The 26,849-nt window shown below is 44.9% G+C and overlaps 1 protein-coding gene across 21 annotated transcripts in view; it reads right to left on the bottom strand.

The window, feature by feature from the left end:
* LOC126980664 (zinc finger and BTB domain-containing protein 7A-like) overlaps positions 1-26,849 on the bottom strand; it is a 44,510-nt gene that overhangs the window by 9,359 nt on the left and 8,302 nt on the right. The window contains exons 6-7 of one of the 21 annotated variants that reach the window (XM_050830773.1): positions 23,373-23,733; positions 21,745-21,882 (exon numbers count right to left, since the gene is read on the bottom strand). The exons of 6 other annotated variants lie outside the window; for them this stretch is intronic. In XM_050830773.1, the coding sequence (XP_050686730.1) occupies positions 23,398-23,733 (336 nt within the window). In that variant the 3' untranslated portion in view covers positions 21,745-21,882; positions 23,373-23,397. 14 more of the 21 variants (XM_050830774.1, XM_050830764.1, XM_050830761.1 and 11 more) reach the window with 14 other exon arrangements.

The raw sequence follows: 26,849 nt of genomic DNA, 5'->3' as shown, positions 1-26,849 counted from the left end.
TACTCTTAACTGTTAAGTACACACAACACATTCACAAGTTCTCTACATCACACTTGAACACGCTCAGCAAGAGGCTTTGGCATACTGACGAGTGAGACATCCTATACTACTGCCTCCCACACCCTCACAGCCTACAGCTCAGGGTACAAACTCAGCTAAGTTAATGGCATCAGGTACCACCTCTTTGGCACCAGCTATGAACAGTTAGTCTGCAGGTGAGGCAATGGAAGTGCTCTCACTCCTCAGTGGTGCTCAGCTGCCCATGATGGCTGCTACATTGCTCCAAGTTAAGTTGGCAATCCCAGGACTCAGGTACAAAGAAGTAATAAATTAATATCATTACTCTGCCTTGCCTAAACAGCCACTGACATACAAACAGTAATTCTACCATCACCATCTGCCTCACACATCACAATAGGTATTGATAATATTGGAACACTCACTTCCCAGATTCAGTTATTATATCATAGGCAGCAACTCATTTTTGTGTAAACCAGAAGGCCTTAAACAGTGTTTTCCTGCATGTGAATCTTGAAGTGTGTGTTGAAAACGCCCTTGTTGTCTGTCTGGAAGGAGCAGTGCGGACACACGTGGCGCCGCATCCCCGTGTGGACCCGCATGTGTCTGCGGAGGATGTTTTTGTGAGAGGAACTGTAGGTGCAATACGGGCAGGAGAACGGCCTGGCTCCCGTGTGTAGGTTGACGTGTTCGTTCAGGAGTTCCTTTCTGGTGGTTGTGTACGAACAGTAAGAGCAAGCAAATGGCTTTTCACCGGTGTGCTTTAAGATATGTCTCTTTAGGTTATGCAGCAGGGTGGAGGTGTAGGCACAGTGTGGGCACTGGTGCACCTTGGCAGTGGTGGCCCCTGCCCCACCCTGCCAGTCGCCTCTTGTCCTTCTTTCCCCCGGCCACTCACAGTTATTCTCCCGCTCCATCTGAAGAGGAGGCCTTATCTTATTTTTATACCAATGGAGATAAATCAGAGAAACATCTTAATACCCTCCAAGATCCCTTAGCTTATACCAGAAAGTGAAGACACAAAAAACACCACATGGAAGGAAGTTTGTATTTGTTACTGAGTTAACAACACTTGACGGGGCCTGGAGCGAGGCGCCACAGGCTGCCCGGCCACTCCCACACGGCTCACCTTCAAGCTCACTAATCAATAGAGGTTTTGAAATATAAAATAAATAAAAGTTGTATACTTAAACATTTAAAACATGTAGTGACCTGACTTTGGAACTGTCATTACTGCAGCAGTTATTCTAAAGCAAAATTAGGTTAAAATTACAAGCCACAGCACCACAGCAGCACTTCCCGGGACAGCAACTAGTTCAGTCGTCCTGGCGTGTGCAAAGAATGGCTCTCATGCCAGGTGTGTACTTTTGGACGGAGGAACCTCCATGGCCCCACGGGCCCAGCAGGGGCATGAGAGTGCTACACTGAGGCCAGACTGAAGTAGTTCATCAGAGTAAAATGTTCATGAGCAGTGTTAACAACCGGCTGACCCGTGTCTCCCGCAGATGTGCTCTACCAGTGAACCAACAGAACATGATATGCTTGTACTAGTAACATTGCATCCTTCTAGGTCAAACTTTGACTAAGAGCTCCCTGGTGACTCCCTCACTACCTAGCCATTGATCCATAAGTTTGATGAAAAGATTAGTAATTACTGATTTTGAGATCTTGAGGAAAACATGATTGTAAATACTTTCCAGTATATACTGGAAATTTTTAAAATTTTGCCTATGCTGAATTAACAAATATTTTCTCAATCTTAGTTGTTGTCAAACAGCTTCACAGCTCCACTAATGCTAAACTCCATCATTCTAATCCCACATTCACCCATCAAGCTCTCTGCATCAAGAAGTGTCTCCCTGTTCCCAACAGATTTGAGTTTTACTTTAAAGGTACTGTTGATTTGCATCTTCCTTTCTCTTATGTATCATCAAGTGCTTGTTGAGATTAGTTTTACTGGCTGCTTGAAATGGACAGTGTGTACAGACATACGGCTTCTCCCCCGTGTGGGTGCGAATGTGTCGCTTGAGAATGTTCCTGTGGGAGGAACTGTAGGGGCAGTGGGGGCACGCAAAGGGCCGCTCACCAGTGTGTGTGTTGATGTGTTCCTTGAGGAGGGAGTTTCTGGTTGTTCTGTACAAACAATAAGGGCAAAAGTAAGGCTTGGCCCCAGAGTGGGAGAGAGCTATGTGTTTCCAGACTTCATTCATGCTAGCAGTGGCGTAGTCACAATGCGGACACTTATGGCCTGAGCTGCTAGAGTTGGGACCCTGCCACTCTCCTGTCGCCTTCCTGCCATCAGTCTTTGCCTTGCGCTCCACCTGTGGAGGAGCCCCGTCTTACTAGTTGGCCAATACAAGGTTTTAAGATTAAAAATACGATAAATAAATAAAATCAAGGAAATGGACAAACAAATGACAGTTCCCACACCTCCCTGCTTAGATTAGTGCTTTGGGTGACAGGTGAGCTGATGTGCTTACTCATTAATGTAAAAAAATCAAGGTTTCAGAAAAGATTAACAAAATATTTTCTAATGCAATTTGAAGAGAAAAATCAAAACAATAAGAGGCAACAAAATCCCATAAAAGCAGCACAATGAGTATGGGTAAATTACAGTCCATCAGAAACTTTTACTCATATATATTTGCTTACTCCTTAGTCATTTACCATGCATAGAACAAGACTCATGGGTGAGGGATGGCATGGGTGATGGGTGAGCTTTCCTGGTGTGGTGGATGCCTCATGATATGGACCAAGATAATGATGATACAATACACTGCTGGATTCTCCCTGACCAATCCTTACGGCCGCTTTCACAGTCATTTTGTTTGTTTTGATCGTAACCAATGGCGGCGGGGTAGTGGGGCTGATGGGGTAGTGGCGGCGGGGTAGTGGGGCTGATGGGGTAGTGGCGGCTGCGGGGTTAGCCTAGCCCCACACCTTACCACACACTCTCAACACCTCTTGCTTCCTCTGCAGCCGCCACTACCCCATTGGCCAGTTTCACGTGGAAAACTATAGCGTCGATCGCCGCCATTGGTAACGATCAAAACAAACAAAGTGACTGTGAAAGTGGCCCTTAGCCTACAAAAAATAGTGTTCCCAACAATAGGAATATATAGACCCATGCCAAGCTGTCCTGTTGTTCTCTGCAATGACCCGCCTGTTTCCCAGCTCCCCGAGACAGCTTACCACAACAAGATAATCTCTCACATTCTCTGCGATCCAAATTGACACATAATAGATTTTCTTTGTATACTAAGTCTAATAATATGAATTAAGTGCACTGGTACTTCAAGGTAACACAATATTCTAATCCCACTATCAAATAATTTTGTATATTTAAAAGAATAAATGCCTGTTGTTTCCTTAGAAGAATTTGAACTATTTGTGAAAATTAAACCTGAGATAAAAACATTAAAACCTTGATAACATAAAACAAAAACAAGCTACTTCTGTTAGATAACTTCACAAATGTCTATGATGAAAAACATAGCAAAACATGAGAGAAGTTATTTAAAATTTTGTCACTTATGAGATAAATGTGCCAGACTCTCAACATACATAACGACTGATATAAATGCTAACATATCACTCACTATTCCAATATGATAAACTATTCATCAGAACATTAGTAACAGCTAACTTGGGAGAACAGACAGGGGACCAGCGAGCAGGGCACCGGCCGCACTCCTGCCTCCTGAACTGAAGGGGAAGTGAATATATGCACTGAGAATAAATAACCTAATACTGTCAGTAAATCATGAAGGAAGGCCACATGTTCCTGCATCTTCTGAGCCATGGGGGCAGAGCCAGACCCTATGTGGGGGGATCCCGGCCTGGCTCGTGGGTTAGCAAGTGGCTGTTGAGGTTAGTCTTGCTAGCCGCTTGGTAGGAACAAATGCCACACGTGTAAGGCTTCTCGCCCGTGTGAGTCCTTATGTGTCTCTTTAGGATGTTCTTGTGCGAGGAGCTGTAAGAACAGAACGAGCACGAGAAGGGCCGCGCGCCGGTGTGGGTGTTGATGTGTTCCTTGAGGAGGGCGTTGCGGGTGGTGCAGTACGAGCAGTGAGGGCAGGCAAAGGGTTTCTCCCCCGTGTGTTTAAGTGTGTGCCGACGCAACGTGTGTATGTAAGTGGTGCTGTAGGTGCAGTACGGGCACTGGTGCACTTTGCTGCTGCTGCTGCCCACTACTCCTCCTCCTCCTCCTCCTCCTCCACTACCCAGAGCCGGCCATTCTTCGGGTGGTGACTGTGCTGCCTCACTCCAATGACAGTTACTTCCCAGCTCCACCTGCAGATTAGGCTTCGTCTTACTTGTGTGCATCTCAAGGTGGTTTATAAGCAGGTGTTTTAAATAGACTGCTCTGCCTTGCACACTCAATGAAAGCAATAAATACATAGGAGGAGACTGGCATGGCATCAGTGAGTGCTTCAGCCCTCCGTGTTTCTGAGTGCTGTGTGGTATGGGATCACCACGACCAGCTGATTAAAAGCTGATCCACCGGACAGCCCAGGTGGCAAGCAGATGGACAGACACAGGCACAGAGGAGGACAAGCAGGTGCTGACATGAATGGCTTGTGAAGTGGCGAGATCAAGGATGGAAAAAAATCATAATAGGATGTAATAATTATGTGGAAGACAAAAATATAAATGCAAACAGGTGTATCTACTGCTAGTGTTGAAAAAAAATATTCCCTTGTACTTTTTCATCCTCAAATCCAAATAAAGTTTCCACCTTCCTCAGAGTGAGGAGCTGACAGGAGCAGCTGCGGCCTTGTGAGGAAGTAAACAGGTTCTTACATCAGATCTTTATTGTGAATGTCTGTGGAAGCATTTTTCCCCCCTTCACAGTACTTTGAAGTCCAACACTTTTGCACTGATGAGTCTAACTACAAAGCCCTTATTTGTGTGCATTTTAAGTTAACCATCTGACTTGGACTTTTCTGTTGATGTATGAAATAACAATCAACACACTTTCTTAAAACTTGGCATTTCTTGACTAAAGAAGCATTTGAACTTATTCCTTCAGTTTTTGGTTACAAAACTGGAGGTGCCATCAACTATTTATAACCTGCATTATTAACATAGCAGAGTTCCTTAAATATTAAGCTGCAATACTGCTTTCTATCTCCTTAAGCTATAAAATGGACAAAAATATCACCTCAAAAGGCATAAAATAATCTCAACCAGAACATGCATGTCACTGTCTGGTTCTCTGAGTGAAACCTAAGATAAAAATGAGTCTTTTCTCACAGTTCTCCCTGACTGGCACTCCTTCACCAGGAACACAACACTGTGCCGGGGCTGGAGTGTGTCAGAGGACCACTGCCACAACATGAGGCATGGGGCAGGTGTGTGGGGGGCAGAGGGCCTGTGTGACATGCTGCCCACTAAGACCCTGAACACCTCTGTGGCCAATGGTCACTGGCTGGTGCCCTCAGGCCACTGGGTCCTTCCCCTTGTGTGTCAGCATGTGACTGTTCAGGGTGGACTTCTGGGTGGCTCGGTAAGGGCAGTGAGCACAGGCATAAGGTTTCTCGCCCGTGTGGCGCCGTATATGGGCCTTGAGGATGCTCTTGTGGGAAGAACTGTACTGGCAGTAGGGACATGAGAAGGGCCGGTCCCCTGTGTGTGTGTTGATGTGCTCCTCCACGAGAGCTTTCCTTGAGGTTCTATAAGAACAAAAAGGGCAAGTATATGGCTTCTCCCCTGTCTGCCTTAAGGCATTGCTCCTCAGATTATTGCTGACACAGGTGGAGCTCTGCCATTCTTCTCCTGTTCTTCCGCCATCAGTCCACTCAAAGTTAGCTTCCCGCTCCACCTGTGGAGGAGGCTTCATCTTACTTTTCATTGTCAAACAAATTAAATGTACCAGATCCTGCTCTCAAGGGGGCACGGGGGGACCTAGGGCTCCAACAGATAGGCATGAAAGAATGTCTTGGATGCTAAAAGCCAAAAACTCAGTAAAACTTCTGTGGAGTGTTTTAGAAGTAAGGTATTGTTGGGGACTTACTTAACAAATAATGTTTATCAGCACTAATAATATAATTGCCATATACACTCATACAAAGAGCTTACATGCAGAAACTGTCACATCACATACACTGCACACCACACATCCTCCTGACACAAGGCTGTGTGCCAGGGCAAGGATGGGGATGGGGTATCCAGCGACCAAAGGAACACTTTTGCCAGTCACCGGCAGCCAGGGGGGGCAAAACCCTGTGCTGCCTCAGAGATATTCTTATTTCCCTTCCTATAACACTTTCTATGAGAGATCACATAACTCTTTTAATATCCAACAAAGATGAGAGTACGATGCTTCAAATGTCATGTATTTTTTTTTTTTTTTTTTTTTTTACAGCAGAGAGCAACTCAGGGGCAACAAAAATTTTTTTTTAGAAAAAAAGAATAGAATGGCCAAAAGAGAGGTCAATTTTGGATGGCGAGGTGTCTTGATACACTCTTCTTTAATCGTATTTGATGGTCTGCTTGCTTAATAAAGGCTTGAGTCCAAAGAGGTTCACTATACCATGTGAAGTGAACAGACGAGGTGCATGGGTAACATGAATGGTAAAGGGGACAGACCTAAGAGACAGAAGACTGCTGATTTTGCTATATGCTGACCTTTCCCGTACTAGTAGAAAGGGGAAAATAATGCAAGATATTATCAAGTCAAGGCAAGTTTACGAGAAAATAACTAAGATGTAATAAGGAAAAAACAAATATGTTCACGAAGGAGATGAACATGAAGGGTGCAGAATTGGATGAGTTATGTGAGGTGACTGCACTAAAAGTAATGTACGAGTGATAGGTCTGAAACAAACTTAACCAGGTAGCAGTGACGGGCCAAATTTGTGGCTTTACCGTGTAGCAGTGACGGGCCAAATTTGTGGCTTTACCGTGTAGCAGCGATGGGCCAAATTTGTGGCTTTACCGTGTACCAGTGACGGGCCAAATTTGTGGCTTTACCGTGTAGCAGCGACGGGCCAAATTTGTGGCTTTACCGTGTAGCAGCAACGGGCCAAATTTGTGGCTTTACCGTGTAGCAGTGACAGGCCAAATTTGTGTCTTTACCGTGTAGCAGCGACGGGCCAAATTTGTGGCTTTACCGTGCAGCAGCGGCGGGCCAAATTTGTGCCATGATGTAAACCCCCCAAAATAGATGATACATAATCTGATCACGAATGCTTTGATATATATTATAAAATGGTTTGTGTGAGGGGTGATTTTTTCTCATTTTTCTCGCTCGGAGGGACCATTAAGAAACAGGATCCCCGCTGCTACCGGGTTAAACTCAGAGACTGCCACAGAGTAATACATTGTCACACACACACACACACACACACGCAACACCCGACTCCCACCACACAGCGAGGCACCACCACTCCCTCACATTACCACACTGCTACCTTGTTAACAGAAAAGTAGCGATGTGGTAGTGTGTGAGGGAGGTTGTGCTGTGGTGTGCGTGTGTGTGTGAGGAGCAGTGTGTGGCAGGGAGGCAGTGGAGTGGTGTGTTTGTGTGAAGGAAGCTGTGGTGTGTGTGGCAGGGAGGCTGTGCTGTGGTGTGTGTGTATGTATCTGTGTGTGTGTGTGTGTGTGTGTGTGTGTGTGTGTGTGTGTGATGGAAGCTGTGGTGTGTAGGGCAGTGTGGGAGTGGTGTGTGCGGCAGGGAGGCTGTGGTGGTGTGGTGTGGAGCAGCATCTTACTCTGTCAGTCTTTAACCCGGTAGCAGCGACGGGCCAAATTTGTGGCTTTACCGTGTAGCAGCGACGAGCCAAATTTGTGCCATGATATAAACCCCCCAAAATAGATGATACATAATCTGATCACGAATGCTTTAATATATATTATGAAATGGTTTGTGTGAGGGGTGATTTTTTCTCATTTTTCTCGCTTAGAGGGACTATTAAGAAACATGATCCCTGCTGCTACCGGGTTAAATCCATCTTTGTTTAATTCTGTCAGCTGATAAGGAGAGGCAGATCAGTGATGGACGTATGCTCACAAGGGAAATACTAAATCTATCGTTACTGACTCCGGTTTAGAGTTCCCCCCGTGGCCAGAGTCAAGTGCTCCAGAAGAGCTTTCTGTATACAATAATATATAACATACAAACTTAAATAAAATACAGAACTTCATTAAACTTTGTATTTCTCTATTTCACCGGAAACCTACTTATACATTGTAAATACCATAAAGCTTTGCTCTTTATTACAGTTATTACAGACTAGAAACCATGAATGGTTCCTCCTTTCCCTCTTTTAAAATATTTTCTTTATCACAAGTTGATTTTCACGTATTTACGAACTAGTAATGTGCAGGTGCCACATCCATCAACATTCCCACTTTGTTGGTGGACAGATGAAATGAAACAGACTATAGTAATAACTATTACTGACTCAGTGAAGTAATGAATCGAGGTCTTTGAAAAATTATCCATGAGGAGCTAAAAAATCTTAAGTGATATTTACTGAAATTCATAGTAGAATAAACAAATAAACAAACATTGTAAGTTGATCAGCAATTATTCTAAAGGAGTCCTTTGTGTCATTGGAATTTGTCTTCATATTCTGCAAAGAGCTCAACCAAAAGGAATGTGAATGAAGCCGCTCTCAGTGATTCACTGGTAACAGAGGCATGATCATTTCCTCAATTAAAATACTGAGAAGCTACAACTCTGAGAGGAGTCTGAATTACTGAGTGACCAAATGCATTAATCTTCCATCAATGAAGGTTAGTTTGAAATTTTCAGTATTTACATTTTGCATTATGGTGGCAGGGAAACCATCCCACACACACACTCTATATTGCACGAGTCCAGCAGTCCCTTCAAGGGCAAGGCTGCATCAGTTGTTGGCCGGCATCTTGTGGATGAGCATGTGGTTCTTGAGGGAAACCTTGTGGGCTGACTGGTAGGGACACAGTGTGCAGGTGTAGGGGCGCTCACCCGTGTGTCTACGCAAGTGCACGTTGAGGGAGCTCCTCTGAGACGCACTGTAGGAGCAGAAGGAACAGCTGTACGGCTTCTCCCCCGTGTGCAGGTTGATGTGTTCCTTCAGGAGCTCCTTACGTGTGGTGCCGTAGGAGCAGTACGGACACGTGAAAGGTCTCTCGCCCGTGTGTTTGAGCGTGTGTCTCCTAAGCTTAAAGGAGTCGGTGGTGGAGTAGGCACAGTGGGGGCACTGGTGCACCTTCCCAACAGGGGTGGGGACTGGCCACTCGCCCGAGGCTCTTCTTCTGTCACTCCACTGTGGGTTTGTCTCCCGCTCCACCTGAAGAGGAGGCTCATCTTACTGGTCATTGTCATGTGCACTGAAGGCTACATCTGTCCCACCTCCAGCCAACACTCCACCACCGGGGGAGCAGAGCCTCCACACTCCAACAATAAGAACACATTCTTAGATAAGATATAAACTGCAAACACTGGCAAATGTTAGCAACAGGCTCTCCTTGTTGATAACATTCATGAGTGCATTTGAAGTACTGACATTTAGATGAAATTTTCCCTCCTGTTCATGTGTGTGAACTTCAACCATTCTAAATAGATGTATTTGGTCTGTGCGTACACAAAAAATATTATTACACCAGTTTCTGTAACATTCCCAACATCCAGCAGTTTAGCTTTCAGTTCATAATATTATGACCAAAAAAGGTAATGAAATTAACAAAAATTCCATAGAAGTTTATTGAAAGCTCTCATATAATAGAAAAATAATACATCCTTAAAACATTCAATGGCTCACTCCCAAACACACATACACACAGGCCCAAAATAAAATGACACTTTAGGATTTTAATGCTTAACAAATCTGAATTTCTTTACACACAAGGATATTAGTGGTTGGCAAGAGGCCAGTCAGCTCGACCTGTGCATCGCAGTAAACAAATCCTTGACCTTCCTTTGAAATTTCAATTGGATCTGCACAAAGAATTTAACTGTTTATTCAACATTCATTAACCAGTTCGATACCTAACTTCTTCCTTTCTCCTTTCCCAACCTTAAATCATGTTCAAACAAACAGATAACTGAAGATCATCTAAAGTCCCAGAGAAGGAATCCAAGTCTGTGCCTGTAGAAACCTGCACTTGAGTACTCCCTCCCACCTTTACACACACTACTCAAACACTTGCTTACACACTAAAAAGCGTTGGCAACAAAAGCAGATCCAGCCTCGTAGCAACCAAATGAGCCCTCTGAATACTCATAGATGGAGAACAGACATTCCAAAGCCCAAATGCCCTTCCCCTCCGTGACTCACCAACATGTATACATCAGAAACTTCCTTCTGTCTCCTTCACAGCACGTGTTTTCGTGGCCTCGCAGAGAAGGCGGCAAATGATCAAAATGAGAGAAAAAATGATAAAGTGGCAAATAGTCCAAAGCAATAGAAAAATGGTAAGGAAAGAGACATAATAGACAAATGAAAGAAAAACTAGGTAGCAAACTGTCCAAAGAAAAGAAACATTACAAAGTGGGAAATTGCAAAAACAAAAAATTACGAGTGGCAAAAGAAAGGAAAAATTATGAAAACGGCAAATTATCCAAATGGAAGAGAAATTACAAAGTGACAAATTATCCAAATGAAAGAAAAATCAAGTGGCAAATTATCCAAAAAATACAAAATTCTGAGAGGCAAAATATAACAAAAAATTACATGAAACTGGCAAATTATAGAAAAAAAAAAAGGCCCGGAAAGAACAAGGCATCACAATCGTATTACAGTAAGGTTCGTACCAGACACAGGAACATTGGTGGGTCTAACTTCGAGCCGTATAACTAAATATTTCGTCACACAAACACACATCTTTGACAAGGCTTTCGTATAAGTTTTGGGCATTTCCAGGAGTAGTTTGACCCTTCTTCTGTACCACGAACCTAAAGAAACCACTCACTAGAACCCGATTGATCCCTTCTTTGACCTTTAGAAATAGCCGATGTGAGAAGTGAAGATGTCTTTTAATGAAACTACTAATCTTTGCCGAGAAAAGATGAACCTTCGAGAGCTATTTTTTGTATGTCTGAGAATGCCTGTACTGGCTAACCACCCTACCTATAGTCAGGCCGATCTAGAAGGATAAACAAAGAAAATGAAATGACAAAAAGGAATAAGATGAAAGGAAGGAAGAAAGAGAAGAGAATAAATAAAATAAATAGGTAAAAAACTTGAAATGAAAATAAATAAATGATGAAAACCAGAAAACTAAAATGAGCACATGCAACAGCACCATATGCAACCCCTTATAATACAGCATGCTGCTTCCCTGCTTAAAAGGCTTACTAAATGCAGACTGAATCGACACCTCACCCCCCCACTGGAACCCCCAATACTACTTAACCCGGTAGCAGCGACGGGCCAAATTTGTGGCTTTACCGTGTAGCAGCGACGGGCCAATTTTGTGCCATGATATAAACCCCCTAAAATAGATGATACATAATCTGATCACAAATGCTTTGATGTATACTATGAAATGGTTTGTGTGAGGGGTGATTTTTTCTCATTTTTCTCGCTTGGAGGGACCATTAAGAAACATGATCCCTGCTGCTACCGTGTTAAGAGACTTGCTAAATGCAGACTGAATCGACCCCCCCCCCCCCTCAGCTGGAACCCCCAATACTACTTAATAATACACAGTAGGTTGGGGTTTCTACAGAGTTTCATTTTCTTCTCCCTCCAAAATAATAAGACTAGAGACTAAACTTGTACTATACTTTAAAGAAATGAGCTTTTGAACTTTTTTTTTACTTAAACATCCTCCCCAGCATCTGTTTAACATCAGATTTCCCCACAATCTTTTAAGTTGACATGCTTCAAACTATTCCTGTCCCTTGCCTCAGCCTCTTCAATGCCCAAAGTTCCCAAATCCCTCCCCACTTAATATCAATTTACACACATCAATTCTCAGGTGTCTTCTGCCATTCTGATAACATAACACACAACTGACAGGGTTTCAGTGCACCAGAACAAAAAATGATCTAAGGAGCCTATCATCGCTGCTATAAACATATGAACCAGGAACAACTCTCAAATGCATGAATATCTTCACAGACAGTCAATGCTTTGAGGTAAATACTAGGAACAGGAAATACTTTGGAATATGACAGTTTTCTGCACTTGCTTCTCTGCTAACACTGAACAGGGCTGCCGGCCTGTCAGTCAGTTACTTCCTCTAAATTGAGAAAACTTGTTTGGTTAACCCTTTCCATCCGTGACGCAGACGTCGGCGTCACAGTATGGATGGGGTCAAGAGGAAATGGAAGAGGATTAATCCTCTTCTAAACCTCTCAATCCTCCTCTAAATTCCTCTTAATCCTCTTCCATTTCCTCTTAAGAGATTTAGAAGAGGATTAAGAGGAAATGGAAGAGGATTAAGAGGTTTAGAAGAGGCCTAGCCCTTTCCATATGGTGACACTGTCGGACGCCGATGTCGGCGTCGCCGGAGTGAAGGGGTTAAGACATTAGCAAGCTTGTGGCAAGGCGAGTCTGTATTCTAAAAAGCTCTATTAGAAACACGCATGTATAGGTTGTGTCTCACGACTGAGATTCATGAGGCTTATGGTATGTACGACCAAGCTATGGATGGGTTAATACATTAAGTGGTATTTTGATACTAAATACTATGTACATTGTCTAAACTGCATGTCAATATATAAATATATATATATATATATATATATATATATATATATATATATATATATATATATATATATATATATATATATATATATATATATATATATATATATATATATATATATATATATATATATATATATATATATATATACCAAGTTGTCATGAGTAATGAAATATTTCTTCAGAAACAGTAAATGCTTTTCACAACCATTGGGTACACTGAACACAGCATAAAGCAGAAGTATGAGACTCAACTCTAACAGCTTTTTGTAAGTGCACGGGATTCTTGAGGTGAGTGGCGTCTGGGAAGGGTGTTTTCCTTCCTCCTTTGAGGAGACGTCCAACAAGTGTGAGTCAAATGGCTGATGCATTTGTGAATCATGTGCAAATACAAAAGAAACACCAGCTGACCATGATGTTTAAGCAATGAGAAAATTATGGTTAAATGGTAAAAAAATGAACACAAGCCTTTAACTACAATACACAGTTGGAGAGAAAAAAAAACTATGTAAAAGCAACCCCTTGTGACATATTTCAAACACCCATCAAGTATGTGAACTTGGGGAAGGGAAGTAAGGAGAGGGAGAGAGAAACCCTGGAAGAGCACCCACCGAGTCTATCTGGATCACTCTGACGGGAACACAGCACCAAAACAAAGCATGAGTATTGGCGTGTACTAGTAATGGGTCTTCTCTGTATATGTATTAAACTTTATGTGTCACAATCATGCACTAGTGTCCCTATCAGACCTCTTAGTAAGGAGTGTGGTCACCCGTCAGCAAGGGTGGCTAGGTGGCTGAAGTGATTAACGGGGGAGAGGGGACTGGTGGGAGGAGAGGGAGGGGGCTTGCTGAGTGCTGAGAGATGGGGAGTGGGGGATGGCAACGCCGGGGGTCTGGGGCATCTGAAGGGGTGAGGACTGGAGGATGGCAAGTGAGGGTGATGGAGGCATGGCAAAGGAGGAGGAGAGGTGTGAGAAGAGTGAGGAAGGTGTGTGGTGGGGGTGGTGGTTTGTGAGGGAAGGCGCAGGGGAAGAGAGTCCGGAGGGGAAGAATGATGGGTTGTGCTGGAAGGGGAGGAGGGAGGCGAGGGTCGAGGCAACGGAAGCAGCAACTGATGATGGTATTGACGAGGACTGCTGGGACATACCGAGGCTGAGTGAGGAAGGTGGCGGGGAGGACGAGGGAGACTCCTGGGATATGGGGAGAGTGGGAGGGGAGAGGGGGGCATTCTGCTGAGGGCCAAAAACGGAGGGAGCGGAATCCAACACTGTCATGGATTGTTGAGGACTGAGAGGTAGAGGAGGTGAGGTCATGGGGGGCAAGGAAGGGTTGGATAAGGAGTTCAATGAAGCGGTAGATGAGATAACACACACAGGGTTGTCATCATCATCATCATCATCATCATCAATAGTAGTAGTAGTGGTAGTAGCAGCAGGAGAGGATGTGGTAATAGAAGTAGGTGTGGGGGTGGTGATGGTGGTGGTTGCAGTGGTAGCGATGAGTGACTGTGACTGGTGGGTGAGAAGGTGGGCCTTGAGGGAGGACCGCTGGGTGGCCTGGTAGCTACAGTGGGGGCAAGAGTAAGGTTTCTCCCCAGTGTGTGTTCTCATGTGGACCACCATAGAGGAATTCCAGCAGGTGCGGTAGGGACAGAAGGGGCAGGCGTGCGGCTTCTTCCCGGTGTGGCTGTTGATGTGCTCCTTCATGGCAGTCTTCCTTGTGGTCTTGTAAGGGCAGTACTCGCAGGAAAATGGCTTCCGATCATCCATTTGTGTGGTGTCGAGGCTGGGGGCGTTGACGGTGGAGGAGGTGGGTGAGCCAGGGAATGGGGTGGAAGAGAGAGGCGGAGGGGACAGGGGTGGCTGGGAGAGGGACCGGAGATGGGAGATGTGCAGGGGGTGGAGGCTGTGAGGAAGGTGTGAGTGGATGCGTTGGCGGGAGTGAGCACGAGAGGGGTTGGCGACAGTGTAAGACGGAGGAGATGAAGGATTGGGAGGAGGCATATCCTGCTGGTTTGAGTAGAATGAGGAGGTGAAGCATGAGGCTGAGGGAGCGGAGGAGATGAGTGAGGTGCCTGGAAGCGGAGAAATGGAGACTGACGGAGCAACGGAAGTGGAAATAGAGGAGAGGGAGGCATAGACAGTAGGATAGGAGGCAGCGGTGGATGAGTAGGCGGAGGTGGAGGAGGGGGACGGAGGTGAGGGACAGCTGAGTTTAATGGTGGCAGGGCCGGGAGTCCCTTGGCATCCTTCCCTGGGCAGCCTTCCCACACCCTCTTGAGAAATTGTCTCCCGCCACACCTGAGGAGGATGCCCTAGCATGAACACTCTCAGGGGGGGATGGCAGCAATGCTTTCACTACACACGCACACACACACACACACACACACATGCAAGCACAAAAATACTCAGATCCATAAACATACCTACACATAACTATATCCACACACACACACACGCACACACACACAGAGGCACTTCAACTCCCATGCAAAATCTAAATAAAATAAAAAATAATAAATAAACATAAAACAAAATAAATACTAGTTATAAAAACATGGAAAACTTACATATTGCCTCCAAACCCCTTTAACAACATCCAATAGCACACACCATGAAGGCTGCTGTGTTCTAGTGGTAGTAGAGGCAAGAAAGACCCAATATTAAGCATGTGTGCATAACAGTGCATTCTTTCCCCTTGTGCAAAGTAAACCAGTGCTGCTGTGCGGGGTGTGCTAGACAGGCGGCCCCTCCACCCTGTGCTTGAGAAGGTGCGTGTTGAGGGAGGATTTCTGGGTGGCGCGGTAAGGGCAGAACACGCAGGCATAAGGCTTCTCCCCGGTGTGGGTGCGGATGTGGGCTTTGAGGATGCTCTTATGCGAGGACTTGTAAGAGCAGTACGGGCAGTAGAATGGCCGTTCCCCCGTGTGGGTGTACACGTGCTCCTTCAGCAGGGCCTTGCGGGTGGTCTTGTAGGAGCAGTACGGGCACATGAACGGCTTTTCCCCCGTGTGTTTATAAACGTGTCTCTTGAGAGTCTGTATGCTGGGGGTTGTGTAGGGACAGTGGGCACACTGGTGCACCTTGGTGGCAGCCGCTGGGTCCTGCCAGCCCCCAGAGGTTCCTCTCCCACCCGGCCACTGACTGTTACTCCCCTGCTCCACCTGTGGAGGAGGCGGCGTCTTATTCTCTGGACTATTTAAGAAGTGAGCTGTGCAGCCCTTAACTTGTGCTGACTTACACTGTCAGAAGATCTACAAAAGGCTTGCTAATCACACTTATTCTCTAGTGATGGCTCCTCACTACCATGTTTGCACAGCTCCTCAGGGCAGTTTAACACTTATGGCATATTTTCCAAGGTACTGACACAGTCAAAGAACACAAGTAGGTCATTATATAACCTATTGATGGGCTGTAATGCATTGTTGAACAAAGCTCCTCTAAGGCATCAACCTTTTGACTCCATTGTGAATTTTCGGTTCATTAATATTCACTTAGAATATGATGCTATGAAAGCAATACTAACAGAGGGTGTCCACCGAGAAAGCTTAGCACATAGGCTTCCTCTTCTTTGGAAAAGTAACAGGTGTCAGAGTAAGCAAAATGATTAAATACTTGATATATAAAAAAAAAAAATATATTTTTAATAGCTAGGAGATAAATATTTTGATCACCTTTTGGAAAGCTCTTCCTAGTCCCCCCCTCCCCCCAAAGAAATAAAACAATAATTATAATAAAGAATATGGGAAATGCACAAGAACTAAAAACATGGCAATTAAATGGCAGATATAAGGATAAAACTTAAATGAACCTCTTGGCAGACCTAAAAGGATGGTTAGCCTGGAACACACTGCTTAAGGTTCCTTGTAAGCAGAACAAGTCACATACAGACTCAGCATCTCATTCAGACAGCATCCCCTCAAGGTGTAAGCCCTGCCAGAGATGCGGCTGTGCATGTGTGGAGTAAGCAACGTGGCAGGGTGAGCCATAGAGACCCACTACAAGTTGTATATTATGCTCCACAACTTATCTCCCTCCCCCAAAACTGGCATCCACATCAATCAATAAAATCCCCCCTCTTCCCACCCCAGGCTTTGAAGGAAGGTATTATTATGAACAATCACAGTTTGAAAGCAACTTCAAAAACTCGCATGCTCTTCACAACACTGAGGGAAGAAAATTTCACTCGTTTGGCACAATCATTATTTATTGAATTATAAGAAGCAGTTGTGATCGGGCACACTTCCCACACTCACCTGGACATAGGTGTGTGTGTGTGTGTGTGTGTGTGTGTGTGTGTGTGTGTGTGTGTGTGTGTGTGTGTGTGTGTGTGTGTGTGTAATTCACTCAAGGCCTTATCACATGCTGGACTCATGATTGCCACCCAGTACCCTTTCAGAAAGAGCTTTGGAGCTTGTTAGCCAATATAAAACAAAATTGGGACCTCAAATGTTACACCCCCATTCCCCCTTACTGAAGGGGGAGAGCAACTGCTGCTTATCACCAGGAAAATCTTTTGGCCTGAGCATGGCGAGAACCTCTGACTGATGAAATGGCAACCCAATGCTTATCCACTGAACCATGGGAGTGGTGTGTGTGTGTGTGTGTGTGTGTGTGTGTGTGTGTGTGTGTGTGTGTTAATGGACAAGTAAGCAATGATGGACAGTGACATGACAGGGGCCATCAAGACACACAGATGGGTACTGACAGGCACGGACATAACAACTAATTGATTCACACATATCACAAGTTTCTTTCAAGAAACATTATATTTCTCACTACTTTGATTTAGTAGTTTCACTCAGTGAGTGAATAACACAGATTTGACTAAGGAAAAAGGATAATGTTCAGCAGATTCTGTGAACATTGGTTCATGACTGTGGCAGACAATACCAGAACTTGCTGCAGTGTTTGGCAGCATTCTCTGAAGGATGAGTTTTAGGACACCAGCTCATGACAAGTTCCTCACACCCTCCAATGGACAAATTTTGTAACATGAACGTGAGGGAATGAAGGATGGCAAACAATACACTGGCTCACTACCCAAAGAACAACTACAAGTTGCTCATATCCTCCTGTCTCTCGGACCCGACTCAACACTATCACAGTTTAATCACCGGTGAAGAATACTTTCACCTTTTTAATACTTCTTCCCTCCCCCCCTTCCCTCTACTCCCAGTGTGGATGGTGCATCTATTCTATCCACTCTTGCCTCACCTCTTACAATGCCTCCCCATGAAGTACCTCACACCCTCTCACTAACAATTTGCCATACTCTTAACCCCTAAACAAAACAGGCAATACCAAGGAAAATGTTCTCTGACATAGACCTCACCCACACTTATTCCCTCCCGAAACCCCTGACTCTCCCTCCTGCCCATGCCCACCCACTCCCTTTCTTTTCCCTTAACACTAACAACAACAATGACACCAACAATCAAACATCCCTCTTTTACAGTCCCCCAACACTATCACATCATTCTTGCTCCCCCCAGCCCAGAGCCAAGACAACAATGCCCCGCCTGACTCATGAGGAAGGCTGCTTGTGCTTTATGAGGTGGGCGAGCAAGGTGCCCTTCTGTGTGGCGCGGTAAGGACAGTGGTCACAGGTGTAGGGTTTCTCTCCCGTGTGAACCCGGATGTGGGCCTTCAGGTTGCTGTCATGGGTACAGCTGTAAGTGCAATAGGGGCAAGAGTACGGCTTCTCCCCGGTATGCTTATATAAGTGCCTCTTGAGGTGGCCGGCATTGGTGGTGGAGTAGGAGCAATAGGTACACTGGTGGACCCGGGGCAGCAGAAGGCGCACACCCCCTCTCCTCTGACCCACGCTTTCTGGCCTCACCTGCAGAGGAATGCTCGTAATACTACCACACTCCTGGGCTCCAGACAAGTGGCAAGTAGTACATAGGAAATATACCCCTCACCCCCCCTCCCATCTGTCCTGTCCTGCCCTGTCCTCCACACACAACAAGCACATGGGTGGCGCAGAGCAACCCCCGCCTCCCCTCTGATGAACTGAACTTTCATGCAAAAAAATTATGGAAATGGTTGGTTTATGTTTCTTCCTTTCCCTTCAAGTACTTTTGAAGTTTCCCTTTTGTACAAACTCTTAAGAATCATAGATTTCAAATGTTAGTTCTGCCATTATAAATGCTACCAACTCAGGCATCCTTACTTCTATTGGGCCCAAAACGAAAACTTCCAAAAGCATTATTTCCTTATATACTATCTATAAGTTTTCTCAAAAAAATGTTGGGACTTACATGTGGTACTAATGGTTAAAGAAAGATGCATTTATTTCTAATAAAATATTTACTTATATGATTAATCACAACCATACTTTATAATTCATCTTAAAATGATGTACTGCAAACATCCCCTTTTTGTTACACTGCTGCGAAGATTCGTAGAGACAATTTACTTTAAAAATGTTTCTTACTAGTGAATTCCTAACCAAAAATCATGCTGAACGCCACACTCACTGCTGCACAGACTGTGGGTCTTACATCATGGCCAACAGTGACTCACCCTGACTCTCCACATCCACCCTTTTACTTTTATCTTGCCTACCACATGCTGGGTGTGTTTGGCATCACTCTGGGAACACACCACTCCCCACTTGTCAATGGTTCTCCTGCACACACTTATCCCCATGTTGCTTTGTCCTTCAGGAGCTCCAGACTTTCCTAGAAGGGACTCAGGTGTTGGCTCGGTGGGTCATCATGTGACTCTTGAGGTTCCCCTTCTGGGAGCATCTGTAGGCACACATGCTGCACCCGTACGGCTTCTCCCCTGTGTGAGTGTACATGTGCTCCTTCACCCTCTCCTTCTGAGATGCACGGTAGGGGCAGTAGGGGCAGCCGTAAGGTTTCTCCCCGGTGTGGGTCAGCACGTGGCGCTTAAGGTTTTCCTTGGTGGTGGCTCGGTAGCGGCAGCGGGAGCAGGAGAACGGCTTCTCCCCCGTGTGGGTGTGAGTGTGGCGCAACAGGTGGGTGTAGTTAGTGGTGGTGTAGGGGCAGTAGGTACAGTGGTGTGTCTTGACGCTGGCAGCGGCAGAGCGAGCGAGCCTCTTCCTAGCCCTCGCTGCTGCCCCCCTCGCACGCGTCCGCACACGGCCTCTGTTCAGCCCCACCTGTTGGTTACGTCCTGCTTACTGAGGGTCATCTGCCTCGGTTATATCATTATCTAAGACAACACACAGCCTACACACATCCCCTGCCCAGCATGTGAGGGAGGTTTGGGTGTAGTGTCTCCCACAACTACCAGTCAAACACCCTTACTCCATGTGCCCTTGAGGACCAGTGGTGGTGAGCTGCATTAGCACGCAGCCTTCAAGGTGGAAGTGGAGGTAGAGGTTTCCTTGAGGGTGTGTGGTGATGTACACTGGTAACAACACAGCCTACAGAACTAATACAAAAATAGGGCTCTCAGATTTTGTGTTACAATTGTAATTTTTTTAACTATATAATGTATGATTAAACCTCTTTCTGACAGCTACATTATGCCTCCAGGCGTGGAATGACAGACAAAAGACAATGGAAACCCGCAGAGTATTTGCATGACAGCAATGTCCATTTCTAATATCACTGCAATATTACTGCAACATACAAAAACTAAATACAATGTTTCCTTCCCTGATACAACCTTGGTCCTTTCACACATATAAAAGCAGTTGGATATGTATACTTTTAAGCGTATGTACAGGAGAAGACTGCTAAAGCACTAACAACAAAATTCAAGGCAGCTATGATGGAACTGTCCCCTGCAGCATGTGAGGATGACCTTCAGAGCCAGCACCCAGCAGCACACCAGAGACAGCCTCCTGTGTAAGTGACCCTCTACAGGCTATACAAGTTTGTCCTTTAAAGTGACCAAAAATAATGAACAAAAATTATAAAAATCTAATCCGATTCAGGATGTACACAAAATACAAAAATAAAATATTGCACCAAGTTGAGTTACCCTGGCTAGCCGTCATAACTACCAACTCATAGTTATCTTTATGGCCTTTAGGAGCAAACTATAATGCTATTTCAAGCCAGATTGAAGTAGATTATAATGGAAAATGTTTAAATATATAATGACCTTGTATGCACATGTTCCTGTGCAAGCAATAACTGGCTGGGGAGAGAAACAAAGCTTTCTCAGAGCCTGGCGTCGGCCGTCCCTTGGTTTTGAAACTTTCCGCCGTGCACCCGAATGTGTCGCTTGAGGTGGTAGGCGGTGACTGCACAGTACTGGCAGTAGGGACAACGGAAGGGCCGCTCCCCTGTGTGAGTGAGCAGGTGACGCCTCAGCCCCGTGGTGTACATGGTGGAGTAGCTGCAGTAGGAGCATCTATGAAGCTTTCGTCTGGCGGCAGCCCCCCCAACCCAGCCGGGCAGCGCTCCAGCAGCCCCAGGCTCCACCTGTGGGCAACCCACCTGTTTAGCCACATGCCTCGTTTGCAATCACGGAAAGTCTTAAAGGAACGAGTCTCTTCTCCAGTGGGGTGACGGCAACACACCAAACTATGAAATGCTCTTCTTTCTCCACAAGGCTAGTGAGAAGGCATTGTGTTCAGAATGGAAAATCAGTTTTTCTTCTTTTCTTTGAGTTCACAACATTAATTTGTGACATATATACTGTAAGGCATGGCAAAACTAAGCACTGTGCTGCTAGGTGACTGCAGAGGTGAGTCTGAGTACTGATAACCAAGTGCTGCTTCTTCACACAAAAGGTTTTCTATCATTTGCATACTTCTCATGGGTCTGCACTTGTCCAGCAGCTCTTGATATCCTTAGCCACTGTAACTCTGTGACTTGCTGTGTCAACAATAGATACTAAGAGGTTACTGAAGCACATTATTAATAAGAAAATCAAATAACCTAATTTTGAAATCTCTTCACTCTACATATATGTATAGGTATGTACAACTGATCCTTCCTCTCCCTACAAGACAGAGCCAGTGTGGGCGGGGATCTCAGTCTCCTTCAGTAAGAGGCTCTTCCGCAGGTGGGTGGTCATATGGGTCCGTAAGTTGCCCTTCTGAGTGAAGCGGAGGGGGCAGTAGGGGCAAGGAAATGGCTTCTCCTTAGTGTGAACGCGGATGTGACTGGTCATGTGTGTTTTCTTCTTTGTGGTGTAGGGACAGAAGGGGCAATGGTGGGTCTTTCCGGGTGACGTGGCCGATGCTCCCTCCCTCGCTCCCGCTACTCTCCCAACACCCGAGACCACCTGTAGAGGGGACGATGCCCGTCTTAGTAGGATGCCAGCCACCCCTCACCACCCCAGCCACTGCCAACCTTCCTGCTCACCCCCCCCCACCCCCCACCCTGCTCACAGTCTAATATATCAAAGCTTATGTAAAATGGAAAGTGTATAATGTAATGCCTCACGTTATTGGTTATGCCCTTTTCAAAACTCCAAATTCACACTAATAAGATTCATCACTGCCTGCTTATACGACAAACACACACACATATCCTTATATCCTTTTGTATATAGAAAAACAAGGTCACTCAGTGCTGTATGTGCAAAGCTAAAACATTACACTACATCAAAGGGTCCCTAATAAATGTCCTCAAGAGATAGAGAGACAGAGACAGAGAGAGAGAGAGAGAGAGAGAGAGAGAGAGAATAGTTCAATATATGGAATGTGGCTACTTTAACATATGTGCTTTCTTCCTCCTCGCTAGGGCCCTCTCAAGACCTCTCTCAGTGCTTAACCCCATAGCAGCGACGGGCCAAATTTGTGGCTTTACCGTGTAGCAACGACGGGCCAAATTTATCCCATGATATAAAAAACCCAAAGAAGATGATACATAATCTGATCACAAATGATTTGATGTATATTATGAAATGGTTTGTGTGAGGGGTGATTTTTTCTCATTTTTCTCACTTGGAGGGACCATTAAGAAACATGGTCCCCGCTGCTACCGGGTTAACTTAATGGGACTCCAGCCTTGGGGACAAATCAACGCCCACTTGGTTGACACGAGACAAAGTAAAATGCCTCTGACAAGCACAAACCTTCTTCACCCGGGAAAAGTAACGCTCATATGGCAGCCAAAAGCAACTACTCTCTTCCTATAAAATCATCTTTCTTAATACTAATGATGCAATACTGGCTTGAGATTAAATGATGGATAAGTGAGTTCTGCCTTTTGTCCCTTAAAAATTCATTGAGAGTGAGATAGTTCATATTTACAGGGCTGGTACCTGTGTCTAATGAAATTATTATACAAACTCCAAAAACGGGTTATCTGCCAGTTAACTGTGAGGCAAGCAGGCATCCACAATTCATTTGGATTTTAAAACATTAAAAAGACAGATATAGGAATGCACTGATGAAACCATTGCAGAAGGATGCTGGTATAAAGTTTACCTCAAGGCTGGAATGTCTATAGTCTATTATCACAACTGTTAAACCTTTTTACTAAATTATATTCAACGGTTCGCAGGAAAATGGTATCGTACATGAGAGAGAGAGAGAGAGAGAGAGAGAGAGAGAGAGAGAGAGAGAGAGAAATGAGTTAACTAGCTACAGATAACTTCCTTCCTTAACTATGTCTACTCTAGCTCCAAAAAGCATGAGGAAATGAGTGTGTGACAAAACAATACGAGGAAGCTGAAGTGTGTGTGCCCTTGTCCATGATGTGAGTGTGGTTGTGTCATGAGTAGGGCCCAGGTGATAATGGCATGCACTCAAAACAAAGGGAACATACAAAGGTACACAGACATTTCACTCTATTAGGATGTGAGCTGGTGTGTTAGCCTGTGTCTCCGCAAGGTGCTGACTTTGATCGATCGGTACGAGCAGACGTCGCAAGCATACGGCTTCTCTCCGGTGTGGGTGCGGATGTGAAATTTGAGGGTGGTCTCCTGGGTGGCGCGGTAAGGGCAGTGGGGGCAGGTAAACGGCTTTTCTCCCGTGTGAACGCGAACGTGATTATAAAGGTTGGTGGTCTTGTTGGATCGGTACGCACAGTAAGGGCAATGGTGGATCTTGCCCTGGGCTACTGCCCCCTTATTGGACGCTAACATGTCCCCACTCCTCGTCTTCAGATCGGTGTTCCCCGGCGACATCTGTTGATGGTACGCTGGTCTTACTCACCACTGACTAACTACCTTGCAAGCAAGGCATCTTATATAAATAATAATAATAATAATAATAATAATAATAATAATAATAATAATAATAGCAATATAATAATAATAATAATAATCTTGACTTAAGAATAACTTGTAAACTAAACAAAAGTATACAAAAATTCTTTGTTCCCCTTCCCATTTGGTGTGCTATGTTTTGCCTTTCAGTGTTTTCATTCCCCAGGTGATGTGATCAGCCTCAAAAGAAGAGTTTAGCAGCACTAAGTCAACACCACAGACAGCCCCTTTCCCTCACAAGAAGGGCAAGAGTGAAACCTCAAAACACAAAATATTAAGTCAAGGAAGAAAAGACTGCTTGATGTACCCTTCATTATTTTTTAACCGAAGTAAAGTTGAAATATATTAAGAAATGTCAGCTATTTAGTGTTTGTGTGTGTGTGTGTGTGTATACCCAGCATGCTTTCCTCCCTTTGTACCCGCTCCCCAGCGCTGCATAGCCATGCCTACCCTTCCCCTTCAGCAGCACAGGCACAGAGTGATGGCATAAAACAAACCCATCAATGCTATAGCTTTTAATGGTCCTCCATAATCTCCACAACAAAAGCAAATGAGTAGTACTGGCAGGCTCTTCTATCACTAACCAACTTTATGGCTTTCATAAATCAAATCACTTTTACAAAACACAAGACCTCACATAAAAGGTGGCTTTCATCAAGTACTTTAAGTCCGTGCTGATTACCACAGACTGACACAGACAGGCTCCATTTCATTGACAGCTGAGCAAAACACACTACCCATCTGGGCACAGGTCAGGTCAACACTGAATCAGGCAAATTTCTTGTTCCCACATTCACTTGCTCTTGAAATACTTGATACAAAACAAGCCCACTGGTCTTACACACTAGCATTACACCTCACTCAGCTTAGCACTCGAGTCCACCAGACCACGGCAGACCGCACAGGAGGCTGGTCAGGGCTGCCGTTTATGCCACCTGCCCTCACCCTGCTACGAGAGGGTGGAGTCATCTGTGGTAGTCCGGGTGGCATGCTTCAGCAGGTGGCTCTTTAGGGCATCCTTCCTGGAGGAGCGGTACGGGCACTGGGCGCAGGCATACGGCTTCTCGCCAGTGTGAGTGCGCATGTGCATGGTGAGGTTAGTTCTCTGGTTAGCACGATAGGGGCAATGAGGACACTGGAAGGGTTTCTCTCCAGTGTGTGTTCGCATGTGGTTAATCAAGTTAGTGGTGAAGTTAGTGGTGTAAGCACAGTAGCGACACTGATGGACTTTGACCGGCGGGGACACACACTTTCCGAAGTCGGATGACCTTCGACTCCCCGTCCCACGTCGCACCCGGTAAACACAGTCAGGGCAGGAGGCAGATTTTTTCCCATAATGGCTACTACAACCGTGGGCCGAGGCGGTGTTCTTCAGCATGAATGGTGCGTCAGAGAGAGGGTGCACCAGGCTGATAACTCCTGCGGTTCCTCTCTTGCCGGCCATCTGAACGTGCCTGCCCAACCCCACCTGTAGGGGACGCCCATCACAGCAGTTAGAAATCAACTTATTTTTGGGGGTTCTTCTGGGCAGCAACACTCTGCCATCATTTATCTTATAGCATAGTAAACACCCACCCACTGGCAAACACCGACATCCCTGTGAGACACTCTTGTTGGGATTATCAGTTTTACCCAAAGTTCCAGAGGCCCAGTAAAGTTAACCTTCCATGTCTATGCGTTCTTCTCGTGTTCAAGACTCCGCCAGCTGAATGATCCCAGGTGCTACTTGCTTTTCTGCTGCCTTGGCTGGGAGCTCTATAAGGACTCAGGATCTACCCTTGTGCAGGAAACCAGCAATGTGTTTACTGCACTTGAGATGTGGGAAGCTTGAGGTATTCTTGTTCTTCATTTTTTTGGGAGTGTGTAACCAGTTTGCTAAGTAAGGCATGGTTCAGCAGCACAAGAGGAAATGGAGGCAAGAAGAAGAGGGAAAGATCTGTTGCGGGATAGTATTTTACACCCCCCCTCCAAGATATTGATGTCTGTATATTGTTTTCTTCAGAACAAAAATCATAGGGACCCACAAAACTGAGAAAACCATAAAGCTAACAAAAAATTCATACATAATGTACATTGCAAACTTTGATGTTCTCACAAAATGATTACTAATAAGTTATATTTCCAAAATAAAAAAAAAAATTCGCAGTAAAAAGATTGCCCTGATGAAATAACCTACACTGCCTGTCTCTCTTCCATCATGAAAACTGAAGAGCTAACTTAGATACAGACCTTGCTAAAATAACTTACTAAAAATAAATAAATAAAAGGGGTGCAGAATTGGCTCAATCCTATCACCCTGCCATTTAACAGTTTTCTCCCCCTGCCCTCTTGACTTATCCTAATATCTTTCCCGAACCTTACAAAGCATTTATCCTCACCTAGATTACTGATGATAAGTTTAGTTCTCATTTATTTTGCCTGTCTTTCATTCAAAATATTTGTTCAAAGCCCAAACCTTCCAGTAAAATATCATCCTTCAACTGCAATCCAAACCCCACTTTTTAAACAAACATATTTCACTGTGTTGATTTTTACTGCCTTTACTTTCAACCTTCCGTGCTCATGCCAAGTGTAGGCTTCACACCCACACCACAAGACTGCCACCAGTATTCTTTCATGCCTATTTGCATTTTACTGTTCTCATACCTTAATTCCTTAGGTGAAGAATTCCTTTACAGATTAAGACATGTGCCAGTAAATGAAGATTTGTTGTTGTTGGATTTTATGAGATGCATTACAGCTGAGACATGATAGTAAGTTGGAGAAAAACCACAATCCATCCCCCAAGAACTTGAACTGAGACAATCAATGCAGTGCTCTTACAACCCATTCCCATACTATGCACCAGCCTTATACATGCCATTCACAGACACATTGTCAAGACAAAGTGATACATCGATACCCAAAGATGGCAAGGCAGGAAGACAGCATCCAACCCCCAGGTCAATGCCTCAGCTAAGTGCAATGCATGAACTTCAAGTCCAATTCCAAAACAGCCACACAATTCCAAGTTTCTGGTCTCAAAACCACAAAGA

Source organism: Eriocheir sinensis, chromosome 45, assembly GCF_024679095.1.
Source record: "Eriocheir sinensis breed Jianghai 21 chromosome 45, ASM2467909v1, whole genome shotgun sequence".
NCBI lineage: Eukaryota > Metazoa > Arthropoda > Malacostraca > Decapoda > Varunidae > Eriocheir > Eriocheir sinensis.
The sequence above is the reverse complement of the archived record's forward strand: the minus strand, read 5'-3'. Positions and strand labels throughout refer to the sequence as shown.